This window comes from Rutidosis leptorrhynchoides, chromosome 8, assembly GCF_046630445.1.
Source record: "Rutidosis leptorrhynchoides isolate AG116_Rl617_1_P2 chromosome 8, CSIRO_AGI_Rlap_v1, whole genome shotgun sequence".
Taxonomy (NCBI): Eukaryota; Viridiplantae; Streptophyta; class Magnoliopsida; order Asterales; family Asteraceae; genus Rutidosis; species Rutidosis leptorrhynchoides.
In genome coordinates, this window is record NC_092340.1 from 35,047,154 (window position 1) to 35,069,404 (window position 22,251).

The 22,251-nt window shown below is 31.4% G+C and overlaps 1 protein-coding gene across 1 annotated transcript; it reads right to left on the minus strand.

The window, feature by feature from the left end:
• Positions 1-2,678: 2,678 nt before the first annotated feature.
• On the minus strand, positions 2,679-3,206 carry LOC139863295 (uncharacterized). Its single transcript, XM_071851929.1, has one exon. It carries the CDS (start codon positions 3,204-3,206, stop codon positions 2,679-2,681), a length of 528 nt encoding a protein of 175 aa, XP_071708030.1.
• Positions 3,207-22,251: the final 19,045 nt, after the last annotated feature.

Below are 22,251 nucleotides of genomic sequence, written 5' to 3' on the forward strand. Positions count from 1 at the left end.
GCATCGGTTGTAATGCTTGAATGAATCGATCGGTGAGCCTTTCGATTGCATCATTCTGTGAAGACGATGATTCCGCCATTGTTGCCGGCGATTGTGGCCGGAGCAAGAACAATGAAAGCACCAAAATGATACGGCTTCTTTCGAGCGAGCCAATTCTCCAATAGAAAATAGAAAGAAGAAACAGAAAATTGATTTTGATTATGAAACGTTCGATATCATTTTACACTGTAACATTCACCCTTTATCCTAATTGACTAACCCTAACGACTTAAACAACCGTAACAACTTTACTCTTTTGCTAACTGACTAAACTAACGTTCCATTTGATAATCCTCTGTCCACTTGGGCTGCCACGCTAATGGACTCTTCAACATTATTAATGGGCTCCTCTAGAACTGGGCCATTAATATTTTCAGCCTTATCAATGTATCTATTCAGCTTTTAATAGTTAAATCGATAAATCGATATTGCCATGAATTCAGTATGTTTGGCGCTTTCGGACAGTATTAATTACAGTACGTAAAAAATGTCTATATTGAAGAATCATATCCGTATCATATACCCAAAATGAAATCAGAGCTCAATAATGATTCTAATGTCAAATTACTGAAAATAAATTCAGAATCTTTGCGAAATAGCTATAATTTGTTAGATTGGTACTCGAAATTCCCCATTAATCGTGATGTTTGTATCAATATAAAAACATCTCCATTACATTTATTTAGAAACTTAGTGCAAGGTTAATCATTTTATATAGTAGTCTGTGTTTCATGTAATGGCGGAGGTTAAATATTTTAGACTGTTATTCAAGGCAAGATATGATCATTTTTTGACCATTTTCAGACTTTTGAATCAGACAACAGATACTTCCAGTTGAGGCTCTTTTGTGTACCATCTTAGTGCTATGTATAGCCTATACAGTATATTTCATTTTCCATTATTTATACATTCATAGTCTATTTATGTATCATTCACTTAAACTCAAATGTTAGTTCACGACATAAAAGCGGGGATATGAGCCGACTGTTGACAAACCACACGGGCTAAAATTGTACATAAATTTTTTAGATGAAACTGTTATTGATGACAACCTATAAGAGTTGTTTACTTCATATCATAAAAGCCTTGTGGGTCCAAAACATCTTATTAAACTTAAAGAGTACATATCTGGTTCTCTATTAGGGTAATTTAAAAAATACTCATCATAGTTATAACAGGTTTTATGTTAGATCCTAATGAACAAAAAAGATATCTGGCTTTGTTGCATTTTTAGCACCTGACGAAGCTTCGGGAGCAGTAAGTAAACATTTTATTTCTTCAGGTCACATATTATTTTTTCAATTGATATTTTTGGATTTGGGCATTAGTGGGAAATGCTAACTACATTTCTCTTCTGATAACCTTTTTAGATTAGTGAAAGATGGTTGTTAGCAAGCCTCTTTATGTTGCGCTTGCACAAAACAAAGAAAGATAGGATGGTGGCATAGGTCTCACAGATGAGTCTGATTATTTATGGGTGTTCATTCGTACACAACCTACTTTTAGCCATACACAACCAAATTAATATTTTAGACCATTTTACCCTCTTTATCATGTATGAGTAAAATGGTGGTGTATGATTGTGAAGGGTAAAATGGTCCAAAATATTAATTTGGTTGTGTATGATTAAAAAAGGATTGTGTACAAATCAATACCCGATTACTATGGCTCCAACTGTAAACGCCCCGTATGCCTATGTACCCACCTGGTGGTCTAGGTCTAGGCCAACAAATATCATATGGTCAACGTCCAACATGAATTCCGCTGGGGTTGTTTGGTTTGTCTATCGTTATCGGTTTTTTAAACTTTTTCATATTAGACATGATACCCAATATGTAAATGATTATTTTTTATGACATGTATGACTAATACTACTTAACCAAGAAGCTACATTCAAATATATTTTTGAGTTTAGGCAGTAACCTATAACTACACAATATGTTTTTTCTTTTCTAAAATAGCCTGAATTAGTTGTTAGATTCATTGGTATTGTTTTGTTTAGTACTTAACAAAAATAATTGCATATGACTTATAAGATTCACATACTTTTGATGTACGGATGATATTCTAAGTTTGCACACTAAAAGATTGTAATGTAGCAAAACATTAAATAAGTACTAAATATTATCTTATATTTTATTCAATTTGATCACCAAAGATGTTCATTTATTCTCATTTACAAAATTCATGATCATGTTATTTACATAAAAACTAATTGAAATAATAAATCCCTAAATAGAAAATTAAAATGATTGACATAATGATTTGCATCACTAAAAATATAGCAAATTTTTTATGATATAATCACACGAATTCGCGGGTTATTAACTAGTACAGTATTAATTTAGTTATATATATTATAAATAATAAATATTTAATAACATAAAACTAAAATTTCATTGATAATTAAAAAAAAAACATTACAAATAATTAAAATTAAAACATAGAATTTAAAATAAAATTACATAAACACTTGATAATTATTCGTCTTCGTCATCGTTAACGTGTGAAGGTCCCGCCTCATCTTGATTGTTTGGATTTCTTGTTGGATCATGTCGAATTCGATAATTAGGTGGAAGATTATAAACGTGTTCTACAAGCATATCTCGTAGTAGTCGATGAATGCCCACATCTCTTAATTATGCGTCCGCCCGGATATGCGCGTCAACCCTTTCTTGGAATGTTCCTCGTGCACGTCGAATCGGATGATAATTCTCTTCAAGTCCACAAAATGCACGGTCGTTGTCCTCGGTTATCATATTGTTTAATATCACACATGTTAACATAATCCTTCTAATTTTTCGGATATAATATGGTCTTGCCGGATGCTGAACAATCGTCCATCGACCTTGTAGTATTTCAAATGCTCGTTCAATATCTTTTCTTGCAGATTCTTGATACCTTTTGAACTTTGATTGTTTTGGATCAATCGGATTTCTGAACGACTTAATTAGTGTGGACCATTCCGGGTAAATTCCATCCACCAAATAATAACCCTTATCAAACGTACACACATTCACCGTAAACGTGCACGGTGGAGCCTCGCCGGCTAATAAGTCGTTAAACAAATCAGATTGATTAAGTACATTGATATCATTATTTGATCCCGCAGTACCAAAGAAAGCGTGCCAAAACCATTCATCATAAGACGCTACCGCTTCAAGCATAATTGACGGGTAACCATGGTCACCTCGTGTATAATGACCCTTCCAACATGCCGGAAAATTTCTCCATCTCCAATGCTGTGACGCCCCGTATAAAATTAACGTGTACGGATCATCAACAACAGGATCATTACAAGGTCAAACACTATATGATGTTTTAAAATAAGTTTGCATTCATAAAAAGGAGTGACGTCTTTACCAACATCAAATGTTTTACATACGATAGTGTGCTTCTACGAATAGAAGGCAATAATAATAGTACGTGACTCAAAAGTCATTACAAATTCATTGTTCAAAAGTAACGTAGGTTATGAACGCAGAGTAAATGTTTCATGCAGAGACATCTCTAACAAAGGCAGCGGGAGTTTACATAGCAAGATTACGACAGCGGAAGCATCAAACCTCTAAGCACCTGAGAAATCATGCTTATAAACGTCAACACGAATGTCGGTGAGCTATAGTTTAAATAGTGACAGTAACGTAATGTAGGCCACGAGATTTCAGTGTTTCAAAACAGTATGAAAAGTATATGTTTAACCGTGGGCACTTGGTAACTAACTTAACGTAATATCACCCCCTAAAAGTACACTTGGAGAGTGCGTAAGTTTACGAAGTATTAAACACCCGTTAAATGCTAGCGCGACTAGCCCGAGTGGGGATGTCAAACCCTATGGATCCATATCTAAGATTCGCGTTCACCGGTTCAAAAACCAATGACTAAACGTTACCGAGCTAAGGGGAAAGTTTATGACGTTGTATAACCCACACATATATAAAGTTTAAGTACTCGTGCCTAGTATGTAAAACGTAAAAAGCGCATGTATTCTCAGTCCCAAAATAGTTAAAGTATAAAAGGATGCTATAACTCACAGTGATTAAGCAGTAAAAGTCGATACGAGATACGTAAGCAAGTAAGTTGGTCCGAAAGGTCCTCAACCTAAGTCAAAAGTTACTAAGTCAGTAATTTGTTTCTAAAGGTTTAAAAGTACGTAAGTTAAGTCTTAGGTATCATCATCATCATCATTCATCATCGTAAAAGCTAAGTAAGTTCGACAAATGTAGAGATCGAAACAATAGGCTGACTTTGATCAGCTGCTACGACCTCTACGGAAATCAAAAAGACGCGTAGTCAGTGGCTATGGCTCCGTATGTGAGTCCTCTAGTGGCTGAACAATTTTCAGAACCAAACTCGTCTTCGTTTGACCGTGGCGACGGTTTAAGTGCGAGTAGGTCAGAAATTTCAGCACAACGTTACAAATGTGTAGTGATTTTAAAAAGGCTATAAATCCTAAACCGTAACTCGGATTGAGGCGAGTCTTAAACAAAAAGTCATCTACTCGAACCGGGATATCTGGAAATCAACTTTTTCAGTAGCCCAGGAGCCTGATCAGATCCAGAAAACAGTAAGCAAAGTGCTCAGGTGGGATTCTTGGTGCTTGATGCTCATCAAGGTTCTCATCCTTGATGCTTATAGCTTCAAGTGTACAACTCGTTGATGTGTTTGCATTACTTCGACCAAGGTTCTACCATCAATACACAACAATCAAAACTAAGAAAACAATATACAACTCATGTAAGAGTTTGAGCAAATTGATGAACCAAAGTTACATCACTTTCTTAGTTTCAACACATATACTAGTTCCATTAAGCTACCATCTTTGAATCAAACTAAGTAATCAAGACCTTAAGCTAGAGAGCTTAGATCTTAACTAGATTTTAAAGATCTTAGTCTAAAAAGTCTATATCTCATGATCTTGATGAAAACCCTAAGTCATAACACTTAGACTTTCAACTTTACACAACCATAAGTTAGGAAACTTAGATCTTGTAAAGTAAGTGATCATAAGCAAATAAGTTTTCTCTTAAACAAAGTAGAAGATCATAAGTTACACAACTTAGATCAAACACAAAAAGGAAACCCTAAGCTAGAGAGCTTGGATTTCTAACAACACTTATGAGATCTCAAGCTCGTAAGCTTGCATCTTTTGTTTCATAAATCACAAGTCACAAATTTAAACTACAACAAACAAAAGAAGATCATAAACTAACAAACTTTGATCTTATCTTAACTTTTTGTAGAAACATCAAGCTAGTAAGCTTGTATTTCAAACTTTCTTGAAGATCCATAAAGTAAAGTGTTGGATCTTCAAGTTACATGAAGATCATAAACATGAGTTTTGATCCTTAAGCATAAATAAAGAGATCTTAAGTTTGTACACTTAGATCTAACAAGTTTATGAAGATTCAAAGCTAAGAAGCTTGAATCCATCATGTTCTTGTTACTTTTCAAAGCAAAGTGTAAATCTACAAAAGTTATGAAGATTCAAGTTACAAAACTTGAATCTTTGTTCATGATGATGATGATACATGAATCAAAGTAAGAAAAGAAAGAAAAAGATGTTAAGAACTTACAAGTTCTTCAAATATTTGAGAGAGTTTTTAGAGTGAGAAAGTAGAGAGAAGGGTGTGAGTTTGAATGAAATGAAAAAATGAATGAAGTGTAAGTATTTATCAAAGAAAGAAAAAAGAAAAAAAAATGATGGTGAGGTGGTGGAGGGTGGCCGACGGTCAAGGCAAGGGTGGGGGGGACCATTTGTCATTTTGTGGTGTGGCTCATGGTGGTGGTACATGGTGATAGTGATATGTTGGGTAGTTTGAGACATTATGCAAGTCTTTGTTCCTAAGCATGCATGTAACTTGTCATATTACTTACTTGAACTTAATTATGATTACATGGGTTAATTAGCCCATTACTAGCCCACTTAAGTTGCGTAGGTTGGGTCATGGAAGTCCACTAAGGTGTTAAGCCCAATAAGGTAACTAGTAAGCCCAAGTAAACACTTAAGCATAATTAGGGGACCATAAAACTAAGTAATTGTCATTAATAAGTAACAATTACGTTTACGTAGCCATAATATCCCAATCATGGCAAAAGTTTATCGTGTACCAAGTTCGTAGCTCGTTTTAATCTATAAGTGACACTAACGGTCGTAAAAGCAAAGCAAGGATCACGTTAAGTAACCTAGTACTTAAAAACACGTTGTAAGGTATTATTGAATGTAATTAACATAATTAATGATCCCAGAATATAATCTAACTCAGTACGTACAAATACGCAGTTTCGTGAAAGAAATAAATATAAATAAAAGTCGAAAAAGTCGGGTCGTTACAAATGCATAAAATCGATGCTTCCTAATATCTCCAGAAATCCATGTATTTGAGCATGTATAGTGGTCAAACGTTGCACATCTTGTGCAGTTGGTTTTCTCAAATATTCTGGTGCGTACAAGTGAAAAATACATTTGCAAAATTTATTCAAACAATCATATGCGGTTTGTTCACCCATATGCAAATACTCGTCAAAAAGATCTGCCATCGCAGCATATGCTAGTTGACGTATGGCTGATGTTACTTTTTGAACAATATTAAAACCAAGTAGCCCACAAGCATCACGTTTTTGATGAAAATAAGTAAAATAATCAGGAATCGGAGTTTGGGAAAAATTCATTATACCTTGACATATACGAAGAAACAAAGGTTTGCGCATTCGATAACGTCTACGAAAATAATCATCGGAAAACGTACAATTGTCGTAAAAATAATCATTTCATAAAGCTTTTGCACGGCCTTCACGATCTCTATATAAATATCTTCTCGGTGCCCTTCGAAAGGGTTCAACTTCTTCATCGTCGTTTAACTCATCTAAATGATCAAGTCTTGCAATATCTTCAAGCGCTCGATTATTTGTGGTATTTAAGATCGTTAATTTATATCCGGATCGGAATTTGGGTTATTTGGATTCATATTTAATATATAAAGTGATTGATAATTTGAGATAGATTTGATGAAATTGTATGAAATATGAGTGTATGTGTGTGTATGAAATTGTATGAAATATGAGTGTATATATAGAGTTTAAAAAAGAAAAATAATATATATATATATATATATATATATATATATATATATATATATATATATATCCAAGGGCCAAAAATTTGACCGTTTGAGTGTATTTTCCCTTCAATTGTTCCGTCCACAAAAATGACAAAAAAGCACGAGCTGGAACACGATGGGTTGGACGGCAGCTGTGACGACCCGGAAATTTTCGAGCAAATTTAAACTTAATCTTTGAATGTTTCCGACATGATAAGCAACGTCTATTAAATTGAATTTCAAAATTTTTGAACTATTTTATGAACTCATTTGACCTTCGACCAGTTCCGACGATTCACGAACAATTAATTGTAACTTGATATGTGTGTGTGTTTGTGTGTGTGTGTGTATATATATATATATATATATATATATATTTATATATATATATATATATAATAATTGGAAATATAATTTTAAATATTGTATGGTGTTGTTACTAAAAATTTATTTATGTAAAGTAAAATAAAAATAAGATATTATAATTATTATTATTTAAAAAGTACCTATATGTATAAATAAAGTGTATTGAATATATATATATATATATATATATATATATATATATATATATATATATATATATATATATATATATAGTTTCGAATTTATTTGGAAAATAATAGTAACACTCAATTATCATTCGATTGATAATAAACAAGTTATAAACGAACTTATGTGATTTTAAAATAAACGGTGATCCGAAAATGAGCTATATAAATTATAGACTTATTCAAAGTATATTTAGGATCTAATTTTAACATTTTTTTTTATATATTTTACCCAAAAGCGAGCGGGACAGTTGATGTAATTTTTATTTAATAAATTAATGATCAAATTTTATACCATAATGACCAAAATAAATAGAGTTAATTACTGTGAAAGTTTGAGATTTTTCTGGATATCTTTACCCGCCACAGATTAACGACGGACCCCGAAATAATATCCATTATAAACTGTCGGTAGAATATTTAAAACCAGTCACTGATGTTGCACGTTTCAAATTTGATGTAGGTTATTATTATATAATTCATAAATTTATTATTATATCAAATCTATCTTACATATATACATACACATACATACTTCTTGATGACCACCACACCCACTTATTTCCTTTGTTGCTTTCATGACTCAATCAATGGGATATTATTTTGATTACTTTACTTTCTGTTAAATATATCTATCAATCTATTTGCTTTATGCAAATGGTAGGCACACACATAGAACAACAAACAAATAAGCTTCACGGATTATAATAGGGTTACTGTAACTAATTGATTAGATATTGGAATATTACTGTGTTTGATTTTTATTCAACATATGAGAATCCAATTCATTCGACTGGTGATCTGTTCCCTTTCTGTTTTCTTTCATTTCATCACTACACTTAATATATATATATATATATATATATATATATATATATATATATATATATATATATATATATATATATATATATATATATATATATATATATATATACATATACATATACTTATCATATGGGGATTAACACTAACACAAAGCACAAGACCCATCACCATTCTTAATTCTTGTTACTCCTTTTTTGAAATCTAAACCGCCACCGCAACCCTCACTTCCACCACCCTTGATCACAACCATCGATCACCACAATCTATCTCTCCCTCCCTTCCTCAGGAAAACATCATCATAACCGCCATCACCAACTTGAAATCATCGCCACCTTAAAACATCACCCACAACCATCTTTCATCACCGGATTACCACCCATACCACAACCCATTACCACCAAAACTATATGTTGTTGCTATCTGTTTCCTGTTTTACTTATTAACCGCGACCCAAAACCCAACTTAAAACCGTCACCTTTTAACCACCTTATATACTTAATCAACCACCTTCAACCGTTAAACCAGCTTCAACAATAAAACCCCATCATCATGACCACATAATTTGAAACCGTGTCATTCCTTTTGTTGCTGTTTGTTGATGTCGGAGCAACCAAAAACGTCACCTATTTCTTCTTCCACTCTCTCTCTCCCCTCTCTTTCTCTTAATTTTCTTCGTGAACTCAAGCTAACCAAACACCCATATTTTCTGTTTTGATCAGTCTTTTACGTTGCTACGTTTCTCTATGTTCCACTTCATTCAAATCACCACAACTATCGACAATTTTACTGCTGTAGCTGTTATATTTCTGTCCCTGTTTAAACAATCACAAACCATCACCATTGATTCCTGTTGTGTAGATTAACCGAGAACAAACCTCAACATAGTCACCACCTGCTATCATGTGATTCTTTTCTGTCTCATTTTCCCCTATCACTGCGTGTTCTTGGTTCTTACTGCGATTTAAAATGCGAAATTAATAACGATAATGATGATAAAGACATTAGGTGAGCTGTAAAGTTAGCAAGAAAAATGATTTTTAAAGGTAATGGAAGAAATCGTTTATGGGTGCTACCACTTGTATTTTTTGTTTTATCTATCGAACCCCACAAAAGAAAATCCTCCAGCTACTTGTACGAGGCCTATATTAAAATTGGACTTGGGATTCTTTTTGTACTTGGGCCGAGAAATTCTTTTTGTGTTGGGCCACAGGTTTTTAATTGTTGTTGGGCCGAAGAGTTGATTTGTGTTGGGCCGAGAATGATTAAGATGGTGATGATGATAATCGCTAATGATGTAATAACATGGTGATGAATGAGGTTAAAGATGATGTTAGTGATGATGGTGATACATAAACGAAGAATGATGATGATGGCGAGTGTATTATGATGATGACATGATAATAATAAAAGATGATGATAAAATATGATGAATATGATAAACAGATTCATACAGGTTAAATTAATTAAATTAGGAGATTAATTCAAAAGCTGTTGATCAGTTAGTTGGTTTGAGTGTGCGTTTGTGAACGAGAGGTCATGGGTTCGAGTCCCGTTTCGGGCATTCTTTTTATAAAAGGCTTGGAAAGGGTATACTCTCTTATTTTATTTCTATCTTTATTATTATTAGTAATAATAATAATAATTATTATTATTATTATTATTATTATTATTATTATTATTATTATTATTATTATTATTATTATTATTATTATTATTATTATTGTTATTACTATTATTATTATGAACTCGATATAATATATAAAGTTAAAAATGCTATGATTATAAAATAATAGATGGATAAAACTTACTAACAATTATAAGTATGGATATAGTAACCCATATGAATTCGATATGATAAAAGTAGGAAAAATGATTAAGATTATGAGTAATAATGAAAGTTTCATACAATAATATAATTATAAAGGTATTATTATTATCAATAAGTATCATTATTATTATTAAGTATTATCATTAAAGTATTAAGAGTATTATTAATAGTATTAGTATTAAAATAGGTATTATGATCATTATTATGATTATTATTATTATTACTATTATTATTATTTTGAAAACAATACAAATTATTATTATTATTTTCATTAACATTAGTATTAGTATTATTTTTATTATTATTAGTATTATTATTATTATTAACATAGGTATCACTACTAACAATATCATTTTTATTAGTATTATCATTATTAATATTAATAAAGTCATTATTATTATTAATAGCAAATTATTATGATCAAAACCACTATTTTTAAACGGATAAATATTTGGTACATAAAATATACTCATTTTATATACTATAATCGTATTAATATTTCATATAACTATATATCAAAAATATTAACATTACTTATATAAATACTTACATATAACAAACTATTGATATTTTTTTATATTAATCATATATATAATATATAGATATTTTCATATAACTAAATGTATAGATATTAATCATTTTAAATATATATAACATATAAATTAAAATATAATATAAGTATACATTTTTAAATGAAATTTAGTATAAATTCTATATAACTACAAATATGTAAATAATATAATAAATGAAATTATGTGATTTCCATTATATATTTTAATAGATATACGATTGATATAGGTTCGTGAATCCGAGGCCAACCTTGCATTGCTCGGTATCGTCGTATGCATATTTTTACTACAAAATATCGTATAGTGAGTTTCATTTGCTCCCTTTATAAATGCTTTTGCAATATATATTTTTGAGACTGAGAATACATGCGCTGCTTTTAGAAATGTTTTACGAAATAGACACAAGTAATCGAAACTACATTCTATGGTTGAATTGTTATACCGGATATCGCCCTTGTTGAACTTGGTAATCTAAGAATTGGTGTTTATTATAATTGCCACCAATTGACGCGAATCCTAAAGATAGATCTATGGGCTTTGACACGCCCCAGTCAGAGAATTTGAACTGCTTTAGTACTTCGATGTTTATATATTTGGGGATATTCTAGATGCATTTTGTTAATGTCGGTTACCAGGTGTTCAATCCATATGAATGAATTTTAAACACTTGCGAGTGTATGATTATTGAATAAATGAAATCTTGTGGTCTATTAAAATTATGAAAATGATTGATTATGATAAACTAATGAACTCACCAACCTTTTGGTTGACACTTGAAAGCATGTTTATTCTCAGGTTTGAAAGAAATCTTCCGCTGTGCATTTGCTCATATTAGAGATATTACTTGGAGTCATTCATGACATATTTCAAAAGACGTTGCATTCGAGTCGTTGAGTTCATCAAGATTATTATTAAGTCAATTATAGTTGGATATGTTATGAAATGGAATGCATGCCGTCAACTTTCGATGAAATGAAAGTTTGCCTTTTAAAAACGAATGCAATGTTTGTAAAATGTATCATATAGAGGTCAAGTACCTCGCGATGTAACCAAATGTAATGTATTCTTCCAGATGGATTAGGATGGGTCTCTACAGGTGGTATCAGAGCGGTGGTCTTAGCGAACCAGGTCTTGCATTAGTGTGTCTAACTGATAGTTGTTAGGATGCATTAGTGAATCTGGACTTCGACCTTGTCTGCATGACAAAAGTTTTGCTTATCATTTCTAATCGGAAATCATCTGCTTATCATCCTTAGGAAATTACCTGATTATCATTCTTAGTCTAGACACATCTTACTGCATTGATTGCATGAATAGTGTATAGACAAAATTCATATCTTAGCGTATCTGCTAATTCATATCTTAGCGTATCTGTTACTGTAATCTTTGTCTGACATATTCCGTAAATTCCTCCGTAATCTACGAAATCTTTTACTCTGTATACATAGATATTCTATGTAATTAGAATACCATCCGATACTCGGAAATCATTTTATATCGAAAAATCCTTTACTCAATCGTACGAAATGAAATTCGCCACTAGTTCAAGTCCTTCAGATTCCGACATCTATTCTGACATGGATGTACACCTAAGCTCCGAAAGCAGTGTGACCGGAATGGACCAACCAATTAACCATCAACAATTCTGGATGAATTAGGGCTGAGTTCGTAGTCGACTTAATCAATGGAAACGAGAAGAAGGCAATCCTTTCCATCAACCAAATTCACCTCTTAGAGAAGAACCTGAAGCACTTACCGGCGAACCTGTCCGTAATACCATATTCTCTCTTATTTCCAGAGTATCTCGTCATGATTATATACTATCTCAAATTCTAGATCTTATTCATCCGCTCGTCCGAACCGTCAATCATCTCGGTGTAATAGAAGAAGTCAACGAGCTTCGCGCACGGGTAGTGGCTTTAGAAAATATGGTGCAAAGGTTAAAAGCACCAGCAGCAACACCGGTATCAACAGTACCACCATCATCAACGTCAACAGAACCATTACCACTACCAACAACATCCGCATCCCACACCTCAACATCACAATCTGTACCTTGAACATCAACGTCATACGCACTGTAGTTACCAAGAAATACCAGCAACAATAACCGATGAAGTAATGCTTCATAACTTCATTGGAGAAACATTCTGCGATGATTATGTAATCTCCAAAGTCTTAGAGATTATCTATTCTAGCCCTAACCATAAATTAGATGAGTGAACCAAAATGATAGAGGGAAGAATAGAAACCCTGACAAGAATGGTGTGTGATTTACAAGTTAGACTTGTTTACCAGCAGCATCAACAGTACCATTAGCATCACCAGCACAGTCAGTGCCGTCAGCATCGTCAGAATCAACAACACCTATAACATCACAAGCTCCGCCAGTTCAAGAATCACTGTAGACATCATTACTAATCAACAACGCGTATAATGAAGTATTGATCACAGTAGTGAAATACTCTGTGAAGATTATGTAATCTCTAATGTTAGAGATTATTCATTTCTAAATTTCAGCCTAAGATCAAATGAGCTTAATTTAGTAATAACTCATCAAACATGTATTACATCTGAATAAAATATACATATATTTTCATAAAGACTGTAATAAAATTCTTTGGTACAAAACATTATTTGTGAATTTTTTTTTTAACGGGTAGGTAATACCCGAGAGATATATAAATTCACAATTAATATGTTACATTCTCCGAATCTGATTCAGCAAATCATCTATTATACTCCCTACTTCCACAACAATATACATTCTTTTATAGAAATCAAAACAACCATACTCATTAAAAATCTAATTACACATTCTGATTTCGAAATCTCAGAATTCAACTCGAGATATAACCAAAAATAAAAAATAAAAAAATTCATCACTCTTAGATCCTTACATCTTTCAAAGCTATACTTTGACTTCAAAACTGTGTTAGAACATCATATGCATATTAACGATTACAATCTGTGTTCAAACCATTCGAAATTCCTGAAGACACTTCAAATAATGAACAATCGAGATGATGATCCAACCACATGTTACCCAAAGTTATGTACCTGAAAAACTCTTGAAACCAAAGTCATAAGTTAACACGTATTTGTGTCAGACCTTTTGGTATTTATTAGCTAAAATAACTTTTCAATCTCTTTCCAAAGTAGTCAGTTTTGTCACAGCTCCAACAAGTCAACTTCAACTTTTAAGTCGAAACAGTCTTATTATAACCTTGATATATATGTTGCCCTTTCGTCATTGTTACCGAGGAAACCGTTTATATTCCACCACATTAGCAGGAAACTTATCAGCAACCATAATGATCTAGAATTTTCCGAAAAATCATTATATTTATCAAAACCTCATCATATACTCATCTGCATCATGTAACAAGAATTGTCATACGAATCATCGGGAATTAGCAATCAGTAATTTGAAATCTCGCAACATGTCTACGCCAACAGTTATATGTGTAAATATAACGTCTATCTCCTGGACTTACATACTGCGAATGTGAAGTTACTGAAAAACACCCTAAACTGCGAACTAGTTCTCCAAATTTTGAAAAAGCTGAATGAAGCAGCAGAAACTATAGACAACCGTAACTGTCAAAAGTTTGATAATAAAGAATAATGTGTTGGAAAAGCTCAGAAAAAGAGAAGATTCGGAACTGGAAAACGAATTGAGCAGACATGAAGGAGGCTGTGGACAAATCATAAAGACTAAATCTGCTTTCAAAGAATCCAAATGGTTCAGTATCTGCTGAAATCATTAACGAATACCTTGTTACTGACTCTAAACTTTTACGAACAAATATTTTTCATCATCCATCAATGTTAGAAATTTCAAGATATCATCGTATCTTTCATTATAAATATCCTCGATATTTCTAAAGATATCTTCATAACTATTCTTATCTGAAATCAATTATCTCTTCGCGCTATCTGTATTACATCAGAAAGGAAACTATTTTAGTTTCTAAATTCTGAAAAATTCGAACTTAAAATATGAATGTTATTGAATTAGTGTTGGGAACTGGAGCATTAGTTAGTATAATATAATGACATTTGATCAACGTGATTATATTACAGTAAGTCATGCTGAGTTTCTAAATGGAACGTGATGATTCACAGATTATAACTTCATCATGTGCCATGTTACACGACTCTTGTATTCTAACTAACCTCTAAACACATCAAGGAAATATTTTTCTTGATGATTCGATCTTTCCCAGAATATTCTGGTAATTTAATCAATCAAGATCGTGCTATTAAAATTTCTCTTTTAGAACATTAGCCACGTTCATTCGAAACACCATACCTACGAATTCTGGACCATTACTTGTTGTACTTAGAGTCGAGAAGAAAACAGATTCGTCTGGTGAAAGTTGGAAAAGGAGAATGATTGTTGCGATAGTAAGGATAAGGATAAGGATCGGAACTGGATCAAGCATTTTCACAATCTTTTGAATTTGAGAACTGCATATAGAAGTGGTAAAAGTAATGGAACGGAAGAAGTTATTTTATAGTGAAATATCTGATAAAGAAATCAAGGCAGATTTCTGCATTTAATTAGAGAGATCATAATTTCCTTAAATATCGAAGAATCAGATCTTATAGATTTCCAAGATTTTCTTTTGAATCCCTTGAATTCCTGAAATCAATCGAGACTACGTCAAAAGTTAAGACAAATTTGACTTTCTACTTTTCAATCTTTTGCGATAACTTCACACGTACGCTTGGAATAATCGAATTATTTTATCAATATTACTCAATGTTGATAAAACTCTAGTTATCGACTCATAATCGTCATGAAAACATTTTTATTATCAGCCATGACGATCCCAATCAAATTTTGGGATGAAATTTCTTTTACGGATAGGTACTGTGACGACCCGGAAATTTCCGAGCAAATTTAAACTTAATCTTTGAATATTTCCGACATGATAAGCAAAGTCTATTAAATTGAATTTCAAAATTTTTGAACTATTTTATGAACTCATTTGACCTTCGACCAGTTCCGACGATTCACGAACAATTAATTGTAACTTGATACGTGTGTATGTATATATATATATATATATATATATATATATATATATATATATATATATATATAATTGGAAATATAATTTTAAATATTGTATGTTGTTGTTACTAAAAATTTATTTATGTAAAGTAAAATAAAAAATAGGATATTATAATTATTATTATTTAAAAAGTACCTATATGTATAAATAAAGTGTATTGAATATATATATATATATATATATATATATATATATATATAGTTTCGAATTTATTTGGAAAATGATAGTAACACTCAATTATCATTCGATTGATAATAAACAAGTTATAAATGAACTTATGTGATTTTAAAATAAACGATGATCCGAAAATGAGCTATATAAATTATAGACTTATTCAAAGTATATTTAGGATCTAATTTTAACATTTTTTTTTTATATATTTTACCCAAAAGCGAGCGGGACAGTTGATGTAATTTTTATTTAATAAATTAATGATCGAATTTTATACCATAATGACCAAAATAAATAAAGTTAATTACTGTGAAAGTTTGAGATTTTTCTGAATATCTTTACCCGCCACAGATTAACGACGGACCCCAAAATAATATCCATTATAAACTGTCGGTAGAAAATTTAAAACCAGTAACTGATGTTTCACGTTTCAAATTTGATGTAGGTTATTATTATATATTTCATAAATTTATTATTATATCAAATCTATCTTACATATAGATATACACATACATACTTCTTGATGACCACCACACCCACTTATTTCCTTTGTTGCTTTCATGACTCAATCAATGGGATATTATTTTGATTACTTTACTTTCTGTTAAATATATCTATCAATCTATTTTCTTTATGCAAATGGTAGGCACACACATAGAACAACAAACAAATAAGCTTCACGGATTATAATAGGATTACTGTAACTAATTGATTAGATATTGGAATATTACTGTGTTTGATTTTTATTCAACATATGAGAATCCAATTCATTCGACAGGTGATCTGTTCCCTTTCTGTTTTCTTTCATTTCATCACTACACTTAATATTATAATATATATATATATATATATATATATATATATATATATATATATATATATATATATATACACACACACACACATATACTTATCATATGGGGATTAACACTAACACAAAGCACAAGACCCATTACCATTCTTAATTCTTGTTACACCTTTGTGAAATCTAAACCGCCACCGCAACCCTCACTTCCACCACCCTTGATCACAACCATCGATCACCACAATCTATCTCTCCCTCCCTTCCTCAGGAAAACATCATCATAACCGCCATCACCAACTTGAAATCATCGCCACCTTAAAACACCACCCACAACCATCTTTCATCACCGGATTACCACCCTTACCACAACCCATTACCACCAAAACTATATGTTGTTGCTATCTGTTTCCTGTTTTACTTATTAATCGCGACCCAAAACCCAACTTAAAATCGTCACCTTTTAACCACCTTATATACTTAATCAACCACCTTCAACCATTAAACCAGCTTCAACCATAAAACCCCATCATCATGACCACATAATTTGAAACCGTGTCATTCCTTTTGTTACTGTTTGTTGATGTCGGAGCAACCAAAAACGTCACCTATTTCTTCTTCCACACTCTCTCTCTCCCCTCTATCTCTCTTAATTTTCTTCGTGAACTCAAGCTAACCAAACACCCATATTTTTCTGTTTTGATCAGTCTTTTACGTTGTACGTTTCTCTGTGTTCCACTTCATTCAAATCACTACAACTATCGAAAATTTTACTGCTGTAGCTGTTATATTTCTGTCCCAGTTTAAACAATCACAAACCATCACCATTGATTCCTGTTGTGTAGATTAACCGAGAACAAACCTCAACATAGTCACCACCTGCTATCATGTGATTCTTTTCTGTCTCATTTTCCCCTATCACTGCGTGTTCTTGGTTCTTACTGCGATTTAAAATGCGAAATTAATAACGATAATGATGATAAAGACATTAGGTGAGCTGTAAAGTTAGCAAGAAAAATGATTTTTAAAGGTAATGGAAGAAATCGTTTATGGGTGCTACCACTTGTATTTTTTGTTTTATCTCAAGCCTTTTATAAAAAGAATGCCCGAAACGGGACTCGAACCCATGACCTCTCGTTCACAAACGCACACTCAAACCAACTAACTGATCAACAGCTTTTGAATTAATCTCCTAATTTAATTAATTTAACCCGTATGAATCTGTTTATCATATTCATCATATTTCTATCATCATCATCATCTTTTATTATTATCATGTCATCATCATAATACACTCGCCATCATCATTATTCTTCGTTTATGTATCACCATCATCACTAACATCATCTTTAACCTCATTCATCACCATGTTATTACATCATTAGCGATTATCATCATCACTATCTTAATCATTCTCGGCCCAACACAAATCAACTCTTCGGCCCAACAACAATTAAAAACCTGTGGTTATTTTTATCTTTATTATTATTAGTAATTATCATGATTATTATTATTATTATTATTATTATTATTATTATTATTATTATTATTGTTATTATTATTACTATTATTATTATGAACTCGATATAATATATAAAGTTAAAAATGCTATGATTATAAAATAATAGATGGATAAAACTTACTAACAATTATAAGTATGGATATAGTAACCCATATGAATTCGATATGATAAAAGTAGGAAAAATGATTAAGATTATGAGTAATAATGAAAGTTTCATACAATAATATAATTATAAAGGTATTATTATTATTATCAATAAGTATAAGTATCATTATTATTATTAAGTATTATCATTAAAGTATTAAGAGTATTATTAATAGTATTAGTATTAAAATAGGTATTATGATCATTATTATGTTTATTATTATTACTATTATTATTATTTTGAAAACAATACAAATTATTATTATTATTTTCATTAACATTAGTATTAGTATTATTTTTATTATTATTATTATTATTATTATTATTATTATTATTATTATTATTATTATTATTATTATTATTATTATTATTATTATTATTATTAACATAGGTATCACTACTAACAATATCATTTTTATTAGTATTATCATTATTAATATTAATAAAGTCATTATTATTATTAATAGCAAATCATTATGATCAAAACCATTATTTTTAAACGGATAAATATTTGGTACATAAAATATACTCATTTTATATACTATAATCGTATTAATATTTCATATAACTATATATAAAAATATTAACATTACTTATATAAATACTTACATATAACAAACTATTGATATTTTTTTTATATTAATCATATATATAATATATAGATATTTTCATATAACTAAATGTATAGATATTAATCATTTTAAATATATATAACATATAAATTAAAATATAATATAAGTATACATTTTAAATGAAATTTAGTATAAATTCTATATAACTACAAATATGTAAATAATATAATAAATGAAATTATGTGATTTTCATTATATATTTTAATAGATATACAATTGATATAGGTTCGTGAATCCGAGGCCAACCTTGCATTGCTCGGTACCGTCGTATGCATATTTTTACTACAAAATATCGTATAGTGAGTTTCATTTGCTCCCTTTTTAAATGCTTTTGCAATATATATTTTTGGGACTGAGAATACATGCGCTGCTTTTAGAAATGTTTTACGAAATAGCCACAAGTAATCGAAACTACATTCTATGGTTGAATTGTTATACTGGATATCGCCCTTGTTGAACTTGGTAATCTAAGAATTGGTGTTTATTATAATTGCCACCAATTGACGTGAATCCTAAAGATAGATCTATGGGCTTTGACACGCCCCAGTCAGAGAATTTGAACTGCTTTAGTACTTCGATGTTTATATATTTAGGGATATTCTAGATGCATTTTGTTAATGTCGGTTACCAGGTGTTCCATCCATATGAATGAATTTTAAACACTTGCGAGTGTATGATTATTGAATAAATGAAATCTTGTGGTCTATTAAAATTATAAAAATGATTGATTATGATAAACTAATGAACTCACCAACCTTTTGGTTGACACTTGAAAGCATGTTTATTCTCAGGTTTGAAAGAAATCTTCCGCTGTGCAATTGCTCATATTAGAGATATTACTTGGAGTCATTCATGACATATTTCAAAAGACGTTGCATTCGAGTCGTTGAGTTCATCAAGATTATTATTAAGTCAATTATAGTTGGATATGTTATGAAATGGAATGCATGCCGTCAACTTTCGATGAAATGAAAGTTTGTCTTTTAAAAACGAATGCAATGTTTGTAAAATGTATCATATAGAGGTCAAGTACCTCGCGATGTAACCAAATGTAATGTATTCGTCCAGATGGATTAGGACGGGTCTCTACAGCAGCCTGGGCGGTGGCCTGGGCGGTTTACTGCCAACGGCGCCCAGCAGGGCGGGTTGGTGGACGGCAGCGTTGGGAGCCCTCTAAGCTGCCAAATAATCACTCTCCTCAAATTTTTATACCATTAAAATAGACTAGATGATAATTAAAAAAGGAAATTAGTATCCAAACAGTTAGCCAGTTGTATAACCAAATTAAATTTTGAATACTCAAATTTTCTTGCTTCATTTCCATCGAACATTTACCCAGATGGAAAACCATCTATATCACACTCAAGGTTGTCAAATATCAGTGTAAAATACTAGTCACTGAACACGTACTTTAAAATCGTTGCTCAAGGTTGTCAAATTGTCAAATTGTCAAGCATAGATATAGATTGTTACAACAGATATAAACAGAGATGTAACTTGAAACTAGAAATTAAATCTAAATATAGATGTTGCCAGAGGTGGTGTCGGAGGTAAACACCAGTTAAAAAATCGGAAAACCCGATTCAGAAAAAATACCCCAAAAAAACTGACCAATGAAACAACTTGTATCTCGTTTAATGCCTCCGGCCCATTTCAATAGCTAACTTTGAAGACGTCCAAGTTTCACTCTTTCAAAATTAGATAACTACATGTCCACTCATCCGCTTGCCAATTCTTTTTCCCAATATCCGATTTGGGGAATGATGAAGAAACGCAAAAATCTTCGTCAATGCTTAAATTAGGGTCACCATCTATACCCCACCACTTATGAACGCTACACCAAATATCAAATACCTTTTTACAAAAGATAATAGAGTGTTCAGCAGATTCAAGCTCGTTATCGAAAATAGAGCAGCAGGTTGTATGGAGATCTATTCCTCTTTTATCAAGCTCTGTACAAATTGGTAACATGCTATATCTCAATCATTGAGTTCAGTGCTTTAGTCGTGAACAATCCTTTCAACGAATATTTTCATACCCACAAGTCATTGTATCTCGATTGGCTTCTTTGGTTTGACAATTGGCAAGTGTCGTTCGAGAAAAGGAGTAAAATGTACGTGATTGTAGCTACTACTCTTTGACATATCTGGAGACTCCGGAACGGTACTTTATTCGCGAATACTAGCATGAAGAAAGAGGCGATTTTTGATTCCATTTGTAAATTTTCTTTTAGATGGTATTGTAATAGAGGTAAATGTAGAATTAGTTGGAACGATTGGCTGTTAAATTACATTCCAAAATATGAAATAGAAGAGCATGTTAAACCCCTATGAACGAGTTGCTTTTGTGGCTTCACGGTCCTTGATAGTTGATAGTACTTCTTTTTCTTCAATTGGTAATTCTAGGAACTATGCTTCCGAAGATGATACGGGATTACAATTAAATTCATCGAGTGAAGGTCTAATTGGTTTCCGTTGCCTTGTTTCACATCTTTTACAAACGAGTGAATAGCTGAGTTGTACATGTTGACTTAAATGTCGGGCCCCGCTATATGAATGTCTTTGTCAAAATGGGCGCAAGTTCGAGTTCTACTATTGGCAAGATTTACAACTTTGACGAAGTGGGATGATACTCGCGTCTGCTATATGGGGTATTCGGTGAATGTATTTTACAGGTTATCAACCTTTCGAGTGTTTCTACCAATCTACACCTTATGCCAAAGCACTTATAATTATGGATATAGAGTAGAAATGTCATAAACATTATGTTAACGTATTGCAAGTACTTCAACTGAATAGTTCCAACTTAAAATGCTACAGTTATATCAGAATTTTACTCAAATTTTGAAGCCTGGATTTACTTTAATAGCATAGTTCAATACTTCAATCTATATAATCTTTCAATATGCATTACTGTAAATTATACACAATATATAATGTATCCATATCTATATAGTTAACAAACCCAATGATATTAAATAT